At 48.1% G+C, this 16,568-nt stretch overlaps 7 protein-coding genes across 7 annotated transcripts; 3 read left to right on the forward strand and 4 right to left on the reverse strand.

Annotated features, from left to right (window-relative positions):
• Window positions 1-336: 336 nt before the first annotated feature.
• On the reverse strand, window positions 337-2,612 carry DEU56DRAFT_856541 (laccase). Its single transcript, XM_041355268.1, has 12 exons — window positions 2,392-2,612; window positions 2,292-2,343; window positions 2,170-2,238; window positions 1,969-2,118; window positions 1,832-1,907; window positions 1,741-1,768; window positions 967-1,690; window positions 892-912; window positions 681-838; window positions 602-625; window positions 486-550; window positions 337-435 (listed from the first exon to the last, which is right to left on the reverse strand). The coding sequence occupies exons 1-12, from the start codon at window positions 2,553-2,555 to the stop codon at window positions 347-349; spliced, it is 1,620 nt and encodes a 539-aa protein (XP_041209258.1). The 5' UTR covers window positions 2,556-2,612; the 3' UTR covers window positions 337-346.
• A 1,153-nt stretch (window positions 2,613-3,765) lies between these two features.
• Window positions 3,766-5,874, forward strand: DEU56DRAFT_799946 (DNA/pantothenate metabolism flavoprotein). Its single transcript, XM_041353053.1, has 7 exons — window positions 3,766-4,198; window positions 4,264-4,417; window positions 4,470-4,504; window positions 4,568-4,596; window positions 4,646-5,091; window positions 5,144-5,263; window positions 5,315-5,874. The coding sequence occupies exons 2-7, from the start codon at window positions 4,265-4,267 to the stop codon at window positions 5,612-5,614; spliced, it is 1,083 nt and encodes a 360-aa protein (XP_041209259.1). The 5' UTR covers window positions 3,766-4,198; window position 4,264; the 3' UTR covers window positions 5,615-5,874.
• Window positions 5,808-6,793, reverse strand: DEU56DRAFT_302217 (uncharacterized protein). Its single transcript, XM_041345557.1, has 2 exons — window positions 6,254-6,793; window positions 5,808-6,200 (listed from the first exon to the last, which is right to left on the reverse strand). The coding sequence occupies exons 1-2, from the start codon at window positions 6,753-6,755 to the stop codon at window positions 6,127-6,129; spliced, it is 576 nt and encodes a 191-aa protein (XP_041209260.1). The 5' UTR covers window positions 6,756-6,793; the 3' UTR covers window positions 5,808-6,126.
• Window positions 6,794-7,123: 330 nt separating this feature from the next.
• Window positions 7,124-9,084, forward strand: DEU56DRAFT_799960 (actin). Its single transcript, XM_041353054.1, is given in 11 exon segments — window positions 7,124-7,156; window positions 7,210-7,244; window positions 7,257-7,258; window positions 7,299-7,304; window positions 7,361-7,388; window positions 7,446-7,514; window positions 7,562-8,158; window positions 8,211-8,282; window positions 8,337-8,481; window positions 8,536-8,674; window positions 8,728-9,084. 11 exon segments carry the CDS (start codon window positions 7,133-7,135, stop codon window positions 8,736-8,738), a joined length of 1,128 nt encoding a protein of 375 aa, XP_041209261.1. The 5' UTR covers window positions 7,124-7,132; the 3' UTR covers window positions 8,739-9,084.
• A 79-nt stretch (window positions 9,085-9,163) lies between these two features.
• DEU56DRAFT_799962 (uncharacterized protein) lies at window positions 9,164-10,470 on the forward strand. The gene is made up of 2 exons (XM_041353055.1): window positions 9,164-9,845; window positions 9,908-10,470. The coding sequence occupies exons 1-2, from the start codon at window positions 9,288-9,290 to the stop codon at window positions 10,085-10,087; spliced, it is 738 nt and encodes a 245-aa protein (XP_041209262.1). The 5' UTR covers window positions 9,164-9,287; the 3' UTR covers window positions 10,088-10,470.
• A 237-nt stretch (window positions 10,471-10,707) lies between these two features.
• DEU56DRAFT_302258 (uncharacterized protein) lies at window positions 10,708-13,333 on the reverse strand. Its single transcript, XM_041345558.1, has 7 exons — window positions 12,811-13,333; window positions 12,672-12,760; window positions 12,405-12,606; window positions 12,274-12,352; window positions 11,860-12,218; window positions 11,222-11,812; window positions 10,708-11,170 (listed from the first exon to the last, which is right to left on the reverse strand). The coding sequence occupies exons 1-7, from the start codon at window positions 13,136-13,138 to the stop codon at window positions 10,845-10,847; spliced, it is 1,974 nt and encodes a 657-aa protein (XP_041209263.1). The 5' UTR covers window positions 13,139-13,333; the 3' UTR covers window positions 10,708-10,844.
• Window positions 13,334-14,076: 743 nt separating this feature from the next.
• On the reverse strand, window positions 14,077-16,214 carry DEU56DRAFT_302261 (uncharacterized protein). Its single transcript, XM_041345559.1, has 7 exons — window positions 15,848-16,214; window positions 15,703-15,791; window positions 15,450-15,651; window positions 15,322-15,400; window positions 14,919-15,268; window positions 14,266-14,870; window positions 14,077-14,209 (listed from the first exon to the last, which is right to left on the reverse strand). Exons 1-7 carry the CDS (start codon window positions 16,161-16,163, stop codon window positions 14,147-14,149), a joined length of 1,704 nt encoding a protein of 567 aa, XP_041209264.1. The 5' UTR covers window positions 16,164-16,214; the 3' UTR covers window positions 14,077-14,146.
• Window positions 16,215-16,568: the final 354 nt, after the last annotated feature.

Raw genomic sequence — 16,568 nt, forward strand, 5'->3', positions numbered from 1 at the left:
CAAAGAGTGTGACTGCTTCATTGTGAATTCACTCTGATATTTGCGGACCCATCCTTCACATTTTCTCCTGCTGGCTTGAATGTATTGGGCTTTGAACATTTAGAAATTTGTTTGCACACGTTGGGAAAACTGGGTTTGCAGGTCAGGTCTGACAAGAGTCTGTCTCTCCTGGATTGTCTGAAACATTTATGGATGAGGACCTCGCTTGCAAGCTCTTGCAAGGACTAAGATGTCTTGATCCCCGATAACTGAAAGCATTTTTCATTGTTCAACAAGCTATGAGCAAGCTACGCGTTTACCGGGTCAATTAATTTGTCAACATGATGAAAAAAAAACTATCAGCGATTCACAAATCTGAATCTAAACCTCCTGCAGGTAGCGTGTGAGGTTTTTTCTCATGATGATCGTAAATTGGACAAAGCCGATCCCATTCGTCTGTAAAGCAGTTCAGCGATGGAAGTGAAATCTCTTCACATATGACCTACATGGCACGGGGCTCACATGTGTGCTGGTATCTGAGGGACTTTCCGCCATTACCACAGCAAAACCGCTGGATGTGAAAGATCAGCAATTTCGTTAATGAGGAGATTGAAGAGCATACGCTTCGAGGTGCCAGTCAATGTGACTTTTGGTTTAGAGTTAGTACCCGCCTGGACAGCTCAATGAAAATGATGTCATACCAATGCAAGAACCAGGGGCCAGAATTATCGGTAACCCATCGTATCACCATTCGTTGCCCATTGCTCCCAGCGCTTACCGCATCGCGGCGAACTGGATTCGCATAATTGAGGGTACTGTTTTCTGCGAAGCCCGCGCTCTGTACGACATCGAAGGCATGCTGATAATCATCAGTACCAGCCAAACATGCCACGGAAACCACAGCAAACTTACGCCGTGAAGATGTATCGGATGCTGGGTACAATGTATATTAGACACATAAGCGTCGAAGGAATGAGAAAAACGTACGGGTCCACCTGGACCAGTTGTTGTCAATGTCAACTCTACCACTTTGTTGGGCTCAAGAATGTAGACACTCCCATTTGGGAGCATGTGAGAAGGGTCTACAGCTCCAGTAAGAATTTGGAGTAGAACAGGAACGGTGGGGGATTGGTATGAGACACCATTCACGAGAAAATGTAGGCCGGAGACGGAAACCTCGAGGTTGATGTTGATATCTGCATTCCCATACCCTGGAGTGCCAGGAGCACCAGGATTGATTAGAGCATGCAAGTTGGTCTCGTTCAATGGGTTGATGGATGAAGTGTTGACCGTAGTCGGGTCGGCCATCGGGGCGCCTTTGTAGCGCAGGATTGCAGAGTTCATTCCTCCATCGCAGGTCGCATTGGCCATATTAGGAAGACTGCATATCCAGTAGTTATCCACCGGCTGATCGGCTACCAGAATCACAGAGTAGCGCTGACTCGCGAAAATCTGGAGCTGATCTACCTCCAGACGTTCAGTCAGCTGTCCATCCGCTTCGATGACAGTTAAGTTGTGGCCACCAATAGAGAACTGAACGTTGGAATCGCATGACATTTGAACCAGGCGGAAGCGATATCGCTTTCCTTGCTCGACGCTAATAACAGAGAGTGTATGCTCGGGGCCGCCAGCATAGCGACCGCGTCCGTTGATGAGCATAGAGTTCGCAACAGCTATCTTGCCGCGCAAGTCTTTGGCCATGTCATGATACCTAGTGATCCCACTTTAATCGGGCAGATTACCAACGTTCGTAAAACTCACCAGTCGGCAAGTGTGATCACAGTACTTGCTGGAAACACATGATGGTCAGAGGGTTAATATCAACCAATTATTCAACCAATTATTCACTCACCATCGTCGACGTCGTACAGGTATGCCCAAGGGTCATGAGGATCATAAATTACCATCGGTCCCCTGAGACCATCACACTGTACCACAGGTCAGTGCTCCATTGCATGTACAAGTTTGGGCGATACTTGCATATTGGACGGAATAATGGCTATGGTACCAGAAAGTGCCTGCTTGATTCGGGGCGGAGAAAGAGTGCAAAAAAGAGTGGTCTGGCGTAATGGGGCATTGCGTGACGAAGGACGTCCCATCGGCATAGTTCGTCCGATTCTGGGAGATACCGTGCCAGTGCTACGGTACACAAGGTTAATTTTTTGACAATGTTGATAGTACGCTGCTTACGACGCTGGTGAGCCTAAACATCTTGTCGTCCTTAAGCTTGTTGACCACCTCGATATCAAAGTGATCTCCCTGTTGTGAGGTCAGCACTGGCGCGGATGACAAGGAGGTCGACACAAGTTCACCTTCTGTGCTGCAATCAAAGGTCCAGGGAACACGCCATCAACAAGAGTTGCTCTGTCGACGGTCAGGAGTGAGTTTTGAGTGCTGTGGCAATACACTCACGGGCGTATGAAGCCATCGGGAGCGATGACCTTATTACCTATGGTCAGTCTGGTCTTTGGGCCATGTACGGCGGGCTGAGACAATGGGTAGGATTGTGAACGAGATACTACAGATGTGGCATTAATTGATGATATGAAAGAAGCGATGAGTAAAAGAATAATCATCGTGATTATTCACGATAAGGTGTAATGATGTCGCCAGGAGGGTGGTGTAATTTAGAACACGATTATAATGCTTTGGCAGCTTTTTATCTTGCAGTGGCAGATAGCCTTGAGTTTTTCCGTTTAAATCAGTTAGTACCTTTATCGGCGTGTGATTGCGCCGCTAACATCGCAGTGACCTCCAGCGCTCGGACATTTGTATGCTGTTCCTGGAGTTAGCAACCATCCGCCAACGTGTTAATGAACGATGGCGTACCAAAAAACCATGACTCGGGCAGAATCTAAAATAACTCGGGCGGTCAGAACAGCCAATTTATTCCAGGTGTTAGTGCTAAGATTCCACAGCAGTTCGGCCAATCTTCAAGCACAAGAAATGAAAATACAGATGGCTTGTAGTGCCCGGCGGCGGCCGCGCGAGAGTATCAGACTGACTTCGTCTGAAATAAATGGTCACACGCTGTAAGATACAACTGGTGATATGTCGGGACTTAAGCAGTGCCGACTGTGCACCAGGCGCTTAGGTGTTTCAGCACAAGGTTTTGGCAGGAGACGGCCGGCAGCCTTAATGCAATGAGCAATGGTTGTGCCATTATTGAATGATGCATGTCGGGCTGAAGTGACCATCGAGGAATGATCCGTTCTCGGCTTGCAGACTATGGCAGTGACGATAAATCATGATTGCGGCACGAATCGCATAATCGCTGATAGATAATGAAGTTATTGTTAATCCTGGAAGTCGGACTGCCGCTGAAGTGACCGGTAATGTGATGGGCTTGGCCTCAGGCCCACATAAGCCAGGCCCATGATGGGGGCTTGTACCTTGGTTTCACAGGGCTCGGCTAATTGGCCGATAACTGAGGTGAGGAGGAATGGAGTTCACTGGGTGCATTAGTCTCATGAGGACCTGAGAATATATGATAGGATAAAACAAATGATACTGTAAGGTCAGGGGATTAAGGATGTATCCATGACCCGACGTTGTCAAAACGGTCAGAGTTGTCGCGGCGAGAAGCAGCCTGCATAGTGGTCAAAGTCAATCAGTGATTCGAAAGCCTCGGTACATACCTTATCTAGTAGTGAAACAGTAAGCTGGTCACTCTACGATGCTAAAGCGTCCAGGAGTGTCCTCTCAGCTCTGAACAGTGGCAGAACAGTGTTCTCGGACACAGTGGGCTAACAAGAAAAGTGGTAGTCTGTAAAATCTCTGTCGCGTGGGAACATTGATTACGTGGATATATCTCTGCTCTTGGCAAGTTGGATATTGCCCACTTTAAAGTAAGACATGGCAGTTTGACTTATACGTTCTGTCTAGTTTCTTTTCTTTCTTTTTCATTGTGTGCCCGCAGGACCACATCGATTTTTCGCTGAGTTATAGCCGACAGGTTGCTGACTATGACACCTCCTGCAGGTCATCACGAGAAGGCTGTGCGTCGTTGCACGTGATGACATTGAAGATTGTCCCTATAACGTTGTTCATGATGTTGAAACATATCCTCTACATTACGGTACCTTATATTTTCCTCAAGTGCATACTTCTCTCTGTGGTTCCTCGGTCAGATTTTGCTCCTGGTTACAAAAGACTTCATAGCGCACCTGGCAATAAAAAATGAAAACTGTAGTCACACCATTACTTAATTTGGCTATAGGTACCGTTCTCATCACATCACTTCTTCGTAGACGATCGCTAGCAAGATCTCTTGATTCAACGCAGGATGTCTAATACGACCCATGAACCGCAGACATTCTCTGCTGAATCATACTTTGCAACACAACCGCAACCTCCTTCACTCGTCTCCGACATAGAGGCTGTCCACGATTTTATCCAACGGCAACGACAGGCTAACCGATCCGTCGTGCTTGTAACGGTGAGAGTCGTTCTCAGAAGTGCTCGCGTCATGCGTCCTGAACTCGAACTAGAGCGGAGGGACCACCGTACCGCTGGAGCTCAATGTGTAAGAACGAGCTACCACCCAAGCTGTACAAGGTCACTGACCTCATGCCCAATAAATGTGCAGCGTCCGCTTCCTCGATAACTTCAGCGCCGGTATGCTCTACTTTTAATTTTCGTTGTATTCAATTAACCATCATGAAAGGTACCCGAGGTGCAACGTCTGCCGAGTATTTCCTCAAAGCTGGCTATGCCGTCATATTCATGCATCGCCAGTTCAGCCTACAGCCCTTCAGCAGGCATTATTCCCACTCAACGAACCCATTTCTCAACTTTCTCGAGATAGATGCTGCATTACCATCGTCTTCGACTATAGATTCGGCATTCCCATACTCAAATGATCCTGCACCGCCGACACCGGCACCCCAAATCACTGTAACCACTGCTGAGCGCGCCAAGCTCTTTTCTGTGCTCCGCGCATACAAGGCAGTGCATGCCCAAGGAACCCTTCACATGCTCTCGTTCGTCAGCGTGAACGAATATCTTTGGCTACTGCGCGCGGTCAGTAGTGAGATGAGTGTCCTAGGAAGAAAGGCGATGTATTATCTTGCTGCCGCTGTCAGTGATTTCTTCTTGCCACAGCAGAGATTGGTAGGTGATCCCACCCTATTTCAATATACGATGTTGATTTATGGGTGAAAAGTCGGAACATAAGATACAATCTGGAAAAGGCAATCTCTCCATAGAAATGGATCAAGTACCAAAGATCCTAAAGCCACTGGTGTCAGAATGGAACCCAGAAGGGTTCATCGTCTCATTCAAGGTACGCCTGTGTCAGTTTATACCTCACCATGCGACCGACATATTTTTTCAGCTCGAAACTGACGAGACGATTCTGGTACCGAAAGCCCAGCAAGCGCTTGAGCGTTATGGACATCAGGTGGTGATCGGAAACGATCTCCACCACCGCAAGCACCGCGTTGTGTTGATATCTCCCGTGACGCATGCAGGCGCTACAAATAAATTGGACGGAACCGTCGCATCTCAACCTAAATATGCGGAATTTTGGATAGAAATCGATCCTCATCAACCGTCCAACCATCCCAAGGAAATAGAGGAAGACATCATCGAAGAATTGCTTAAACGGCACAATGCATGGATTGAGGGCTCGTGAGTGGGGAGACATTTTGATCTATAGCAATGCGTAGTATGTAATGATATATACACTAGAATTATGGATCTTTGATATTTTGTCGAGGCGTATGCGAGCGGGAGTAAAATTCGCTCCCCCGTTAAGTTTATTAATTTAGTAGAAATGCGTCCGACTTCAGCCGACTCCTGTGTAGCACATAGTGCCGACCGCAGCGACGTTTATCCTAGCTTACGACCGGTGATAGCCTTGAGTGTCACCGAGTCACATCCTCTCATAACTTATTTATAGGAAAAGGAATGAAACGAATATATCACGAGGCGCGTACAACATGTTATCTTGAGGTAGGTTTTACACATAAAACTGGGAGATCTTCTCGCGCAAGCGTCCTCTTTGGCCATGTTGGTGGAATGGACGACGACTGGGGCTGGTTTGCCGGAGAGAGGTCAGATGGCTCGATGGTACGCGAGTGACCCTGATCGGAAAGCGGGATGTCGACGTTATGCGGCTCGCGCTCGAGAATACTTGATGGTGTATTATTCACGGGAAGCTGCTCTGAGTGATGGGCTATATGTGGAGTGTCGACGAAAGTACTCTGCACCTAAGTCGTGTGAGTTGAGGCTTTGTTGTAATAATAGACCACACTCACCGTCAGCTTTGGATCGCCGCATGTATGGTGCGCCAAAAGGGGGCAACAGACCGAGCACAGCACAACAAACTTGTCTGTGTCTGATATTCTGAACTGTGTCACGACAGGAGGGGCGAGGAACTTTGATGGTGCAGCAGCGACGAAGGTGCATGTCGCGTGCGACGCGCCCACAGTAGTAGTCACGTCGCCCTGCTTATGCTTGGTGGCTGACTTGGTCTGTGGACGCCAGAGATGCATCTTTGAGAACCACGAGAGCACACGGGGCCAATGTTTGTCGATCGGGCTTGTCTTGTCTTTGTGGGCCGTCGATGAGCTTTGCTTGATCCTGGCTGATGAGCGCGAATGCTGGAGAAACACGAAGACCACGAGGGCACCCATGCCAATTATAGAGATTGCGAGCATGATGATGCTTGCGACAGGAAATGAGCCTTGAATGACCTGGGCCGGGCGGATTGAAGGACTGGACGTGGATGCAGCTGGGAAGCTAGCTGTATTAGTGCCATTGGAGGGTGCCATGATAGATGAGAGTTGTTCAAGACTCAGCTCAACTTGGTCCTAGCCAGACCTTGTCATCCTTCTTTCAAGATGGGAATAAGAGGCTGACAATTCTGTCAACTCCAACGCACGGAGGATTTCACACTAGACTTAGCGTATTACCATGATTCGATTCTCGCCGTCACAGACCCACGCTCGTGCACATGCAGCATGACCTGCGACTGTAGTACAGGCTTAAGCGGTGGTGGATGTGACCATGGTCCTTGCAATGTGCATAGTCCTGCGAAGAACGATTTTGCGACTGCGGCAATGTCTGAAAAGAACTTCGAATAACATGCGCAACTTGGCTTGATCTCCAACAACCATCAAGTCTACCCTTAAACAACAAATAATTCACCATGGAAGAAGAAGTAGCTGCCCTCGTATGTTCAATTCCGTCGTCGTCGTCTATCAAGCTCATGATCAAACTTGTCAGGTTATTGACAATGGTTCCGGAATGTGCAAGGCTGGTTGTAAGTTATCCTTGATCTCATCTGTTACACTGTCTGATAAGCTTCCTCGCAGTTGCTGGTGATTCAATACGATTCGCAATGTTTTGGGCACACACAACTGACTGCATTATCTAGGTGACGATGCTCCTCGTGCCGTCTTCCCGTATGTTTCACCTTCTGTATCACCATCTTGCACCGGACACTCATGGTAATTGCACAGCTCCATCGTTGGTCGTCCGCGCCACCAGGGTGTCATGGTTGGTATGGGACAGAAGGATTCTTACGTCGGGTATGTTTCGCCGCGATCGTAGTCGCAATCAGCTCACATCTACCCAGCGATGAGGCTCAATCCAAGCGTGGTATCTTGACGCTCAAATACCCCATCGAGCACGGTATCGTCACGAACTGGGATGACATGGAGAAGATCTGGCATCACACTTTCTACAACGAGCTTCGAGTAGCCCCGGAGGAGCACCCCGTCTTGCTTACCGAGGCTCCTCTGAACCCTAAAGCTAATCGTGAAAAGATGACTCAAATCATGTTTGAGACATTCAATGCACCCGCATTCTATGTTGCCATTCAGGCTGTCTTGTCATTGTACGCTTCCGGTCGTACCACCGGTATCGTCATGGACTCTGGTGACGGTGTCACCCACACTGTGCCTATCTATGAAGGTTTCGCCCTTCCACACGCCATCCTCCGTCTCGATCTTGCTGGTCGTGATCTCACCGACTATCTCATCAAGAACTTGATCGAGCGTGGTTACTCTTTCACGACGACTGCCGAACGTGAAATCGTCCGTGACATCAAGGAGAAGTTGTGCTACGTCGCTCTCGATTTCGAACAAGAGATGCAGACTGCCGCACAGTCATCAGCTCTCGAGAAGAGCTACGAGCTTCCTGATGGTCAGGTCATCACCATCGGTAATGAGCGGTAAGATGATTCTCTATCGATCATGTCACCACACCTCATATAATCACAAAAGGTTCCGTGCACCTGAGGCTCTCTTCCAGCCCGCGTTCCTTGGTCTCGAATCCGCAGGTATCCATGAGACGACGTAAGAAAACACATAATTTACCAGGAACTGTGTCTGATTTACCACCCCTTCTAGGTACAACTCGATCTTCAAGTGCGATCTTGATATCCGTCGCGACTTGTATGGCAACGTTGTGATGTCGGGTGGTACTACCATGTTCCCCGGTATCGCTGATCGTATGCAGAAGGAGTTGACATCGCTCTCACCGTCAAGCATGAAGGTTCGCGTCAGACTTTTAGCGCGAAGTATAATTCTTATTCATAATCGCTTCTAGGTCAAGATCGTCGCTCCCCCTGAGCGGAAATACTCGGTCTGGATCGGTGGTTCGATCTTGGCTTCGCTGTCGACTTTCCAGAACCTGTGGTGTTCAAAGCAGGAGTACGACGAGTCCGGTCCTGGTATCGTCCACCGCAGTGCGTATCTCTCGCTATATCACTGCCGCTCATTCTCAGTGCCCCTATCACAGAGTGCTTCTAAACATGATGAAAGAAGCAATGAAAAGAAATCGTGTTCTAGAATGGCAATGCTTTTGATTTTCTACGACCTTGAGACGCACTCACATACGCTAAGCCTGGATGTTACAGTTTACTTTTACTCTTCAAGTTTGTCATTAGTTTTCCGACACGTTTCCTTGAGTGGATATCACAATCTATGGCTTCTTGTCAGTCCAGCATTATCGCACGGCATCACTTGGGTTGCACCGCGCACCTATTACTACGTGAGACGCCTATAATAGGTCGAAAGGCAGGACCGGCTGTCGGGACCGCTAAGCCATTTTCAGCGCTTGTATTCTCATCTTACCCAGAATCTTACCAAAGACGCAAGAATTTAGGTTGATTCATAGTACATACGTATACTAACGCGAGGGCGAACGGAAAATGTGATTGAGGTCTTTCAAATGCCTCTGATGTAATCGATGGATCCGACTTTGCATCTCTCGGTAGAGAGCCGATCTAGTACTTCGGATGGTACCATAGACTGTATACAAAAGGCTTGTAGGCTGCCCGGTGCAGCCGAAGAACTGCAATGTCTTTACCAACCCCCACCGATGTCGTGCTCGTCGAAGCCGTCCAGCTCACAGCAAACGTTGGCTCAGACTGCTGGGGTCGCACGCGTGACCAGCCCGTCTCCATCTCCGTCTACCTCCACCTCAAACCCACCTTCCTTGATGTGTCCGGGCAATCCGACAACGTAGCAGACTCCATCCACTATGGTCATCTCACCAAAGCTATCTCAGCGCTCTCCGGACCATATACAAATGTTCGTGCGCTTGTGCATGAGGTCACTGAGAAGGCATTTGCTCTGGCTGGAAAGACTGCGGATGCCGTGCGCGTCGTTGTAGGCCTTAAGAAGCTCATTTTACTTGCGGAAGACTTTGAGGTTGAGGTGGTTACACCCAGCGGGCAAAATAGTTTACAGCAACCTGCAAAGGTTGTCATCAAAAGCCTTGTCCTGCCCGTGCTGATCGGCGTCAATCCTCCTGAGCGCCTTGCAAAGCAGAGGGTGATCACGAACATTACATTCTACGAGAAATCCGGTATGCACCAGGTGGACTACATTGCGATCATCAAACAAATATCGGAGGCGAGTACTCTTTGTTTTCTCTTGTCGCTTTCTGTCTTACTGAAGAGCGGCACCTATGCCAGGAAATCGACAATACTGCATACCTCACACTCGAGAAATTTGTCCTCCAGATCGTACGCAGCGCATGCCTTGCGTCTGATGCCATTGAAGCCGTGACAGCACGGTCTCAAAAGCCCAGTGCACTGTCCTTTGCACACTCTTCCGGTGTTGAGATCACTCGCTACCACAATGCCTTTCGATGATTGCCATGAGCCGTATGAGAAATGTGGTAATGTGCGTAGCTAAGCTCAGAGAGCGTCACATACTCATGCGTGTCATAGTCAACGCCAATTTCATCCATCATTGCATGTACCCGCCTCACATACAATATTAGAAGGATGCTCGTTACGTGTTTGTTTTCCGCCACGTTTGAGACTGCATATGGAGGGATGTATGTCGTTCGCTTCATAATGCAAGTACGAATGCTTGATCTCTCAATGCATGACCGACAACGTACACAGCCCAAATCAAGCCTGGAAGCGATGAGACTGACCCACAATATTTGGTCCAGATGTAATGATCGTGTTCTCGGTGTGCCGACAATTGCTGAAATGCAGGTTGTGTCTGATAGCCTTTTTGTTCGTTCATTTATCTATTATATCTGAGCTTCGGATGGAACAGGGGAGAGAACGTGCATGTGCGATGAAGTGTGCGAAATATCACCAACAAGGTCAACGATCGCGCCGTTTAAGACATTGGAGATTTTTGAGAACTGCCGCGAGATAGTGCCAGACTGCACTGCGGCACATTCATCCAAAACGTCACTCGAGGATGGAGCAACTTCTGGAGGGGTAATTGGAGGGATTAAAGCGCACACAGTGAACCGGGGAAACCATCGAGCATACGGGTACATACTGACACTCTACAGCAATGCCGTAATTAAAGACCAGCCCTTCGTGTAAGTAGTCGAATCGCACCACCTTCAAACTTCGACCGATGACCTATGCCACCGCCCCTTCCTTACTGTTTGATAATCTGTAAGACATCCGTACCATCCTCATCCTTCTGAAGAACAACTCTTTGATCGCCATCAGCTACCAAAGCCTCCGATTTTCCCCCGAGCGCAAAGTCTTTTGGAAGGTTGGAACCATGAAGGGCACATGAGACGCTGACTAGCGTGAAGGCTTTCTCATGACGCCTGAAGTGCATGATGGTTACCAGAATGAAAAGGATTCCGAACATGATTGCAGAAGTGATAATGAAAGGCATGGATGAGACGAAGACAACTTTGGGACTAAACACCTTCGCAGGAACATATGTGGTCCCAGAAAAGCCCGCCAAATAAGCTGCAAAGCAATATCAGGGTATATTCTTTGACAGGAGTTCAGCTCGCGCACATTTTGAAACAGATTGCAACATTCCAGCGAACGTCCGTGCCAGGGTATCAGTCGGAAGTATGGTCACGACTATGGGTGGCCCATCGTATCCCACTGGTGGTGGCAAGTTATCTATTTGTTCTTTTCCAAAAAGGAAGTTGGACTGGACTGTAGAATCACTTCCCAAAGAAAAAGTAGATTGATTCGCCGGGCCGGCATACGAAATTTCGCCCAACGCGATAGACAGCATGATGGGTGTTTGTGCGGGGTGTAAATTGCCCTGAGATATGTATTCTTTGCCTTGTGGAACAGGAAGGACTTCCAAGAACCCAGTTCCGTTGCTAACCACTTCACGAGTCTGGATCACAGCATTGGGTCTACATGCAAGAAATGCAAACTGCCAAGTTTGAGCTTGGGCGGATGTGGTTGCGTTGACGTCCAAAATGACTGTCGGGATGTCCGTCAGGTTTAGGACAAGTGGTGCTGGGATGCAGCCAGTGGAACATTGAGAAGCAATAAAGACGCTCGAACCGTCTGTCGGCGGACCTTGCGTAGAATGATTATAAAGAACATAAAAAGGTTTTACGGCAATGTTGAACGCCTGGCGATCGCCTATAAAGCAATCAGAGGTGGCGAGGACATGTTGTCTAAACACATACCATTACTATAGTCGTTCGTTGACATTATCACATCCAGGTCCAAGTTCTGAAGGTGGACACTAGCGCTTGCAGAATAATAAATACTTTGGTTCTTTGTGAGTTCTATTGTCGAAACATTCGTCGAAGCCCATTCACAGGACGGATTGATACCAACTACATCTGTCATCCAGTGTGCGCTGACGGTTGTGGGCAGATCAATTGGACTTGGGACAATGTATGCAGCAAACTCTGCGTCGGATGTCGCAACAGAGAAGGAGTAATTTGCCCCAAGCACCATCTCGGCCCAGAGAACAGAGCAAGCGAGGACACTGTTCTCGGATGCATCAAACCATCCAATACCTGGGGTTGTGATTGAGGTACTGCAATAAGAGAGGTCTGAAAACGGGAGACCAGTGAAATGGGAAAGCAACTCACTCATACACGCCTTGCGCAGGGAGTGCCCCAACAGCAAGGGCAAGAAGTTCGTTTTCGACAAGGGCAGTTGCAACATTCACTGATCAGCAATCAAACGCAAGCCAAAATGTAGTGCACTAAAAGCCACCCACAAGAAGCAGGAGCAACCCAAGATATTGCTACACATATTAGTGCTGTGAAGAAAGCTAAAAACATGTAAATTGAACAAGTGCGTGAAAAGGCGTCGTTCAGGGATCTCAGAAAGCCATAGTTCTGATTTGACTTCCTATCGAGTATGGCTAAGGGAACACCTCGCATGCGACGAGAACCAAGATCACGGAAAAACTCCTCGCCCTGATTTATTGTAGATCCCACTATGAGTACGCAGAAATACAACAACAATGGACATGGATACTTGCCTGCAATTTCGACACAATGTCCGTCACCGGGTAAAGGGCAGCAAAAACGACAAGTCGGTTCAAAGATGTAACCCCAACTTTTATCGTAGCTTTGATTGCAATCAATCTCAGAACAGACTAGTGACAAACGTTGACCAACCGATATGATCAGGTGTGAATGAATAAAATCCGTCGCTCTTGAGTATAATGAGGCGTTTATTTGCAATAATGCAAAACGCCAGGTATGCACCTGCTGTGAGAGGGAGGACCGACAATTTCACGACTGTCAGTAGCCCGCCAACGAGGCTTAGAACCTGCTGTTTGTACTTGAAAATTCGGTGGTTGCCCTCGTGCGATGTGTGGTCTTGCCATCGGTTACCGTCGGGCGCTACACTGTGAGATGAGTTTTGATCCAGATATACACCGAGAGCGCGGTTCGGCACGAGTCTGTTCGCAGGAGAGAATGAGTCCAGTTCATAGCCGTCCATGGTGACAGAAGAAGCCAGGATGTTCGAGTTCAATATTATTGATTCGAGGGATGTAAGTTTCGTGTCACTGAGGAGAATAAATTACATATCACCGCGCCGCCGCACACCACAATGGAACGCTGTCATTATGTCACTGCCAACCGATTGATCAGAAATCTTCGTACAGCATCTGCACAAGAGGCGCTGTTAGTGCTAGTGTTTGTTGGCACGTGAAGTGATGGAATGACCGGATCATTGCCTATCATTGCGTGATCAGTCTTGAAAAGGGCTTGCTTCCTACAATATCACTTGCCTTTTCCTTGGCAGCATGAGGGTCTTCGTGCCGTGTTACTTGAAAATGTCGATATTTGACAGGTGGACTCCGCTGGGCTGAGCCCAAGAATTGAGCAGCCCTAATGATACATTGCATTTCGCTTCCGATGATGCAGGCCTTGGCAGGTGCCCATGCAGCGCATCAAACTTTATCGTGAAATTTCGCTTCAAGTGCCAGAGTTCTGTGTGTCAATACTGGGTCATAGACAAGTACACGTTCGCATGATTGGGTTGAGGTATGAGTGCTTGTGTCGTCATGTAAATAAAGCAGGATGGGAACAGCTGGAACCACCAAGTTCTTGAAATCAACGCCCTGAGGAATATCAGAAACGTAGAATCTTGTACCTAGCAATAATCAAGTAACTTGGAGAACACCTGAGCCATCATCGTGCTGTTGTAGAACTATCGCCCGATTACCCATTTTTCCAAGGACATCCCGCTCAGTGCATTTACCGGTCCCGTCAGAGATTTCCTGTGTTAGTCGGGAAATCGCTTCGGGTAGATTCGACCCATGGACGACTTTCGCGACGTTCTTGTTCACGCATGAATACAGGTAAACCCACGGACTCTGAATCTCACTCACCGGCAAGTTGAATTCTTCACCCTTTGTCCGAAGATGCAAAAGACCAAGAAATATGTACAAGAGGAGGAAAGTCACAGTGGAGACGATAATAAGCGGCGAAGAAGATACGAAGACTACTTCAAGAGTTGAAATTCTGGCCGGAACGTAGGCAGTCCCGAGGTATCCTGACAGGTACACTTTCAATGGTAAAAGTGTTAGTAATTATCTGCAGTACAGTAGGAAAATAGCGCGCACCCTTCGATGCTGACTGGAGCATTTGGCCAAAGTTTGTCGAAAGATTCGCGATCGAAAGAAATGAGGCATTCACGATATCTGAGCCACTTTCACTATACCCGCCCGGCCAGGAGTCGACCTGTTTGGAACCGAACAGGAACTTGACTTGGGGTTCAGACCCAAGCCCCAACATGGCACTGTTGTTTGAAGGTCCAGCTTCTAGCATATGACCCAGTGCGATGGACAACATGGTCGTCGTATCGAGCGAGAAAAGGTTTCCCTGACGCGTGAGTTGCTTCCCGTCGCTAGGAGGCTGGACGAACAACATGGCGCTACCTTCTGCACGAACCTCGCGAGTCTCGATTACTGCGTTTGGTTTGCAAACAAGAAAAGCCAGTTGCCATGATTCGGTCCCAAAGACCATCGTGGGAGGGAGTTGAAGAGAGAACGTCGGTATCCCAGTGAAATTCAACCATACATAGTTGGAAGAGGAGTATGTCGAACAGCCTTCGGTGCATTGACCAGCAAGGAAGACTGTCGAGCCGTCTGTAGGACGCATGAGGGTGGTGTGATTAAATACGGTCAATGTGGGATCCTGGGCAGCAACATTTGCCAGAGACGACCCTGCGCGGTTGTGAGTGATTCTGACGCAACGATCTGATCGAGACATACCAGAAACGGCATTGGGGGAAATGCCAACATCTAAATCCAGGCCTTCCAGATATACTCCCGCCACTGGCGAAAAAGAATCTGATGCATCAAGCACTATGATTGGTTGGGTTATATTCGTGGATGCCCATGTGCAAGATGGGCTCAAGCCAATCACATCCGTCAACCAACGGGCAGTTGAAGTCATCGGAAGATCGAGTGGTTGTGGTACGATGAATGCCGAGACATCTGCTTCAAGACTGGCAGCAGCAGAAAAGTCATACTGTAGTCCAAGGATCGTCTCCGCCCACAGAATAGAAGCAGCGAAGTCTGCGTTGCTTTCAGCATTCATTTCGGTTATAACGTCTGATCCGCTATTGCGTTTGACTAAGAATGATGATAACAACAAGGTTGACAGTCAACTTACTTAAAGACGCTGTTATTTGCCACCGCCCCAACTGAGATTGCCACAATGTCACCGTCTGCAAGGACACTTTGAATGCTCACTGCGATCGTTGATATCAATGAGGTCAGCGGGAAAAAACCGAGACATACATGCAGTAGGTGCAAGGACCGAAGTTACAAACGCGATGAGAGATCCAACACTGGCGACCACAAAAAATCGTGAACATCGCCTAGTTATTATTGCGTGGATCGAGTCTATGATTCCAAATACCGGACTAGAAATGGCATTAATTGTCGAGAGAGGCACCCCTCGTGTCCCCTTTTGAATAAGTGCACGGAAGAATTCTTCGCTCTTGTGATAATCAGTTTAACCATACTCGGGTAGTGATATAAGACAGTTCACCTTCAACTCTGATAAGATATCGGAAATGGGGTAAAGAGCAAGAGTGACAAGAGCAATATTAAGTGTCGTAATCGCACTCTTAACCGTTTCTTTATAAATGGACATCAATACTTTATGTTTCGTGGGCAAATCGAGCGAGACCAACCAAAGTGGTTCGGTGTGATGGAATACGGTCCCAGAGATTTGAGTGTTACGATACGGCGATTAACAGTGTAACAGAAAGCCAAATACCCGGTCGAGAGGAAGAGAAGAATTAGTGCCTTCAAGATGGCCTTGACTCGGTGCCAAATGAGGTGATTCCGGAGGAGCAAACGATGGTGTTCAAGATAGCTTTCACGGGACTTGTCTACCTCGCTTGAATGGTTTCGGTGTTCGCCGAGCTCGGAGAAACTTAACATTGGGGCGGAGGACGTGACTTGGAACTCTGCATTGTCGGGTTGAGCATACAGGAAGTTACTCATGCTGACTGCGACCTGGAAGGGGAGTGCTAAGCATCGAGGTGTAACGCAGATGTCGAATACATGCCTATGGAACAATCTATATAGTACGTTGCGACGTGATCAGCATAGACGATGGATAGGACATCTAAACCCTGGTTGCTGGGTAAAAGCAGGAACCACAGAACAACTGAGTAGAACAAGAAGTTGATGTGACTCATCTCTGATGGGCTGAGGGTATAGACTGAACTTTATTTGCCTCCAGGCACAGATAAAAACTGATACATGATTCGTGATATTGTCATCCCGCGCATTCTGATCTTGATCTTCAGTCCTTCGGTGTAGTACTTCGGTGTCGTCTGATCCACGGGATATAACCCGGGAGAGCTGGTATGCTATGCACCAGGCTTCATTAGTTTCGCTTCGTCA

Source organism: Suillus clintonianus (genome assembly GCF_016758775.1).
Source record: "Suillus clintonianus strain FC179 chromosome Unknown DEU56scaffold_29, whole genome shotgun sequence".
Taxonomy (NCBI): domain Eukaryota; kingdom Fungi; phylum Basidiomycota; class Agaricomycetes; order Boletales; family Suillaceae; genus Suillus; species Suillus clintonianus.

Coding starts and splice junctions, on each gene's coding strand:
- DEU56DRAFT_856541 (XM_041355268.1), bottom strand. CDS start 2,555: ATGATTATTCTTTTACTCATCGCTTCTTTCATATCATCAATTAATGCC. Junction 913..966: donor CAACTGGTCCAGGTGGACCC/GTACGTTTTTCT, acceptor CATTGTACCCAG/CATCCGATACATCTTCACGG. Junction 839..891: donor ATCCGATACATCTTCACGGC/GTAAGTTTGCTG, acceptor GATGATTATCAG/CATGCCTTCGATGTCGTACA.
- DEU56DRAFT_799946 (XM_041353053.1), top strand. CDS start 4,265: ATGTCTAATACGACCCATGAACCGCAGACATTCTCTGCTGAATCATAC. Junction 4,597..4,645: donor CCTCGATAACTTCAGCGCCG/GTATGCTCTACT, acceptor CCATCATGAAAG/GTACCCGAGGTGCAACGTCT. Junction 5,092..5,143: donor TCTTGCCACAGCAGAGATTG/GTAGGTGATCCC, acceptor ATGGGTGAAAAG/TCGGAACATAAGATACAATC.
- DEU56DRAFT_302217 (XM_041345557.1), bottom strand. CDS start 6,755: ATGGCACCCTCCAATGGCACTAATACAGCTAGCTTCCCAGCTGCATCC. Junction 6,201..6,253: donor GGCGCACCATACATGCGGCG/ATCCAAAGCTGA, acceptor GCCTCAACTCAC/ACGACTTAGGTGCAGAGTAC.
- DEU56DRAFT_799960 (XM_041353054.1), top strand. CDS start 7,133: ATGGAAGAAGAAGTAGCTGCCCTC. Junction 7,515..7,561: donor CAGAAGGATTCTTACGTCGG/GTATGTTTCGCC, acceptor ACATCTACCCAG/CGATGAGGCTCAATCCAAGC. Junction 8,482..8,535: donor TCTCACCGTCAAGCATGAAG/GTTCGCGTCAGA, acceptor AATCGCTTCTAG/GTCAAGATCGTCGCTCCCCC.
- DEU56DRAFT_799962 (XM_041353055.1), top strand. CDS start 9,288: ATGTCTTTACCAACCCCCACCGATGTCGTGCTCGTCGAAGCCGTCCAG. Junction 9,846..9,907: donor TCATCAAACAAATATCGGAG/GCGAGTACTCTT, acceptor CACCTATGCCAG/GAAATCGACAATACTGCATA.
- DEU56DRAFT_302258 (XM_041345558.1), bottom strand. CDS start 13,138: ATGGACGGCTATGAACTGGACTCATTCTCTCCTGCGAACAGACTCGTG. Junction 12,219..12,273: donor CCTGCGCAAGGCGTGTATGA/GTGAGTTGCTTT, acceptor CTCTTATTGCAG/TACCTCAATCACAACCCCAG. Junction 11,171..11,221: donor GTTGCAATCTGTTTCAAAAT/GTGCGCGAGCTG, acceptor ATTGCTTTGCAG/CTTATTTGGCGGGCTTTTCT.
- DEU56DRAFT_302261 (XM_041345559.1), bottom strand. CDS start 16,163: ATGAGTAACTTCCTGTATGCTCAACCCGACAATGCAGAGTTCCAAGTC. Junction 15,269..15,321: donor GCAAATAACAGCGTCTTTAA/GTAAGTTGACTG, acceptor CAAACGCAATAG/CGGATCAGACGTTATAACCG. Junction 14,210..14,265: donor TCCAGTCAGCATCGAAGGGT/GCGCGCTATTTT, acceptor TACCATTGAAAG/TGTACCTGTCAGGATACCTC.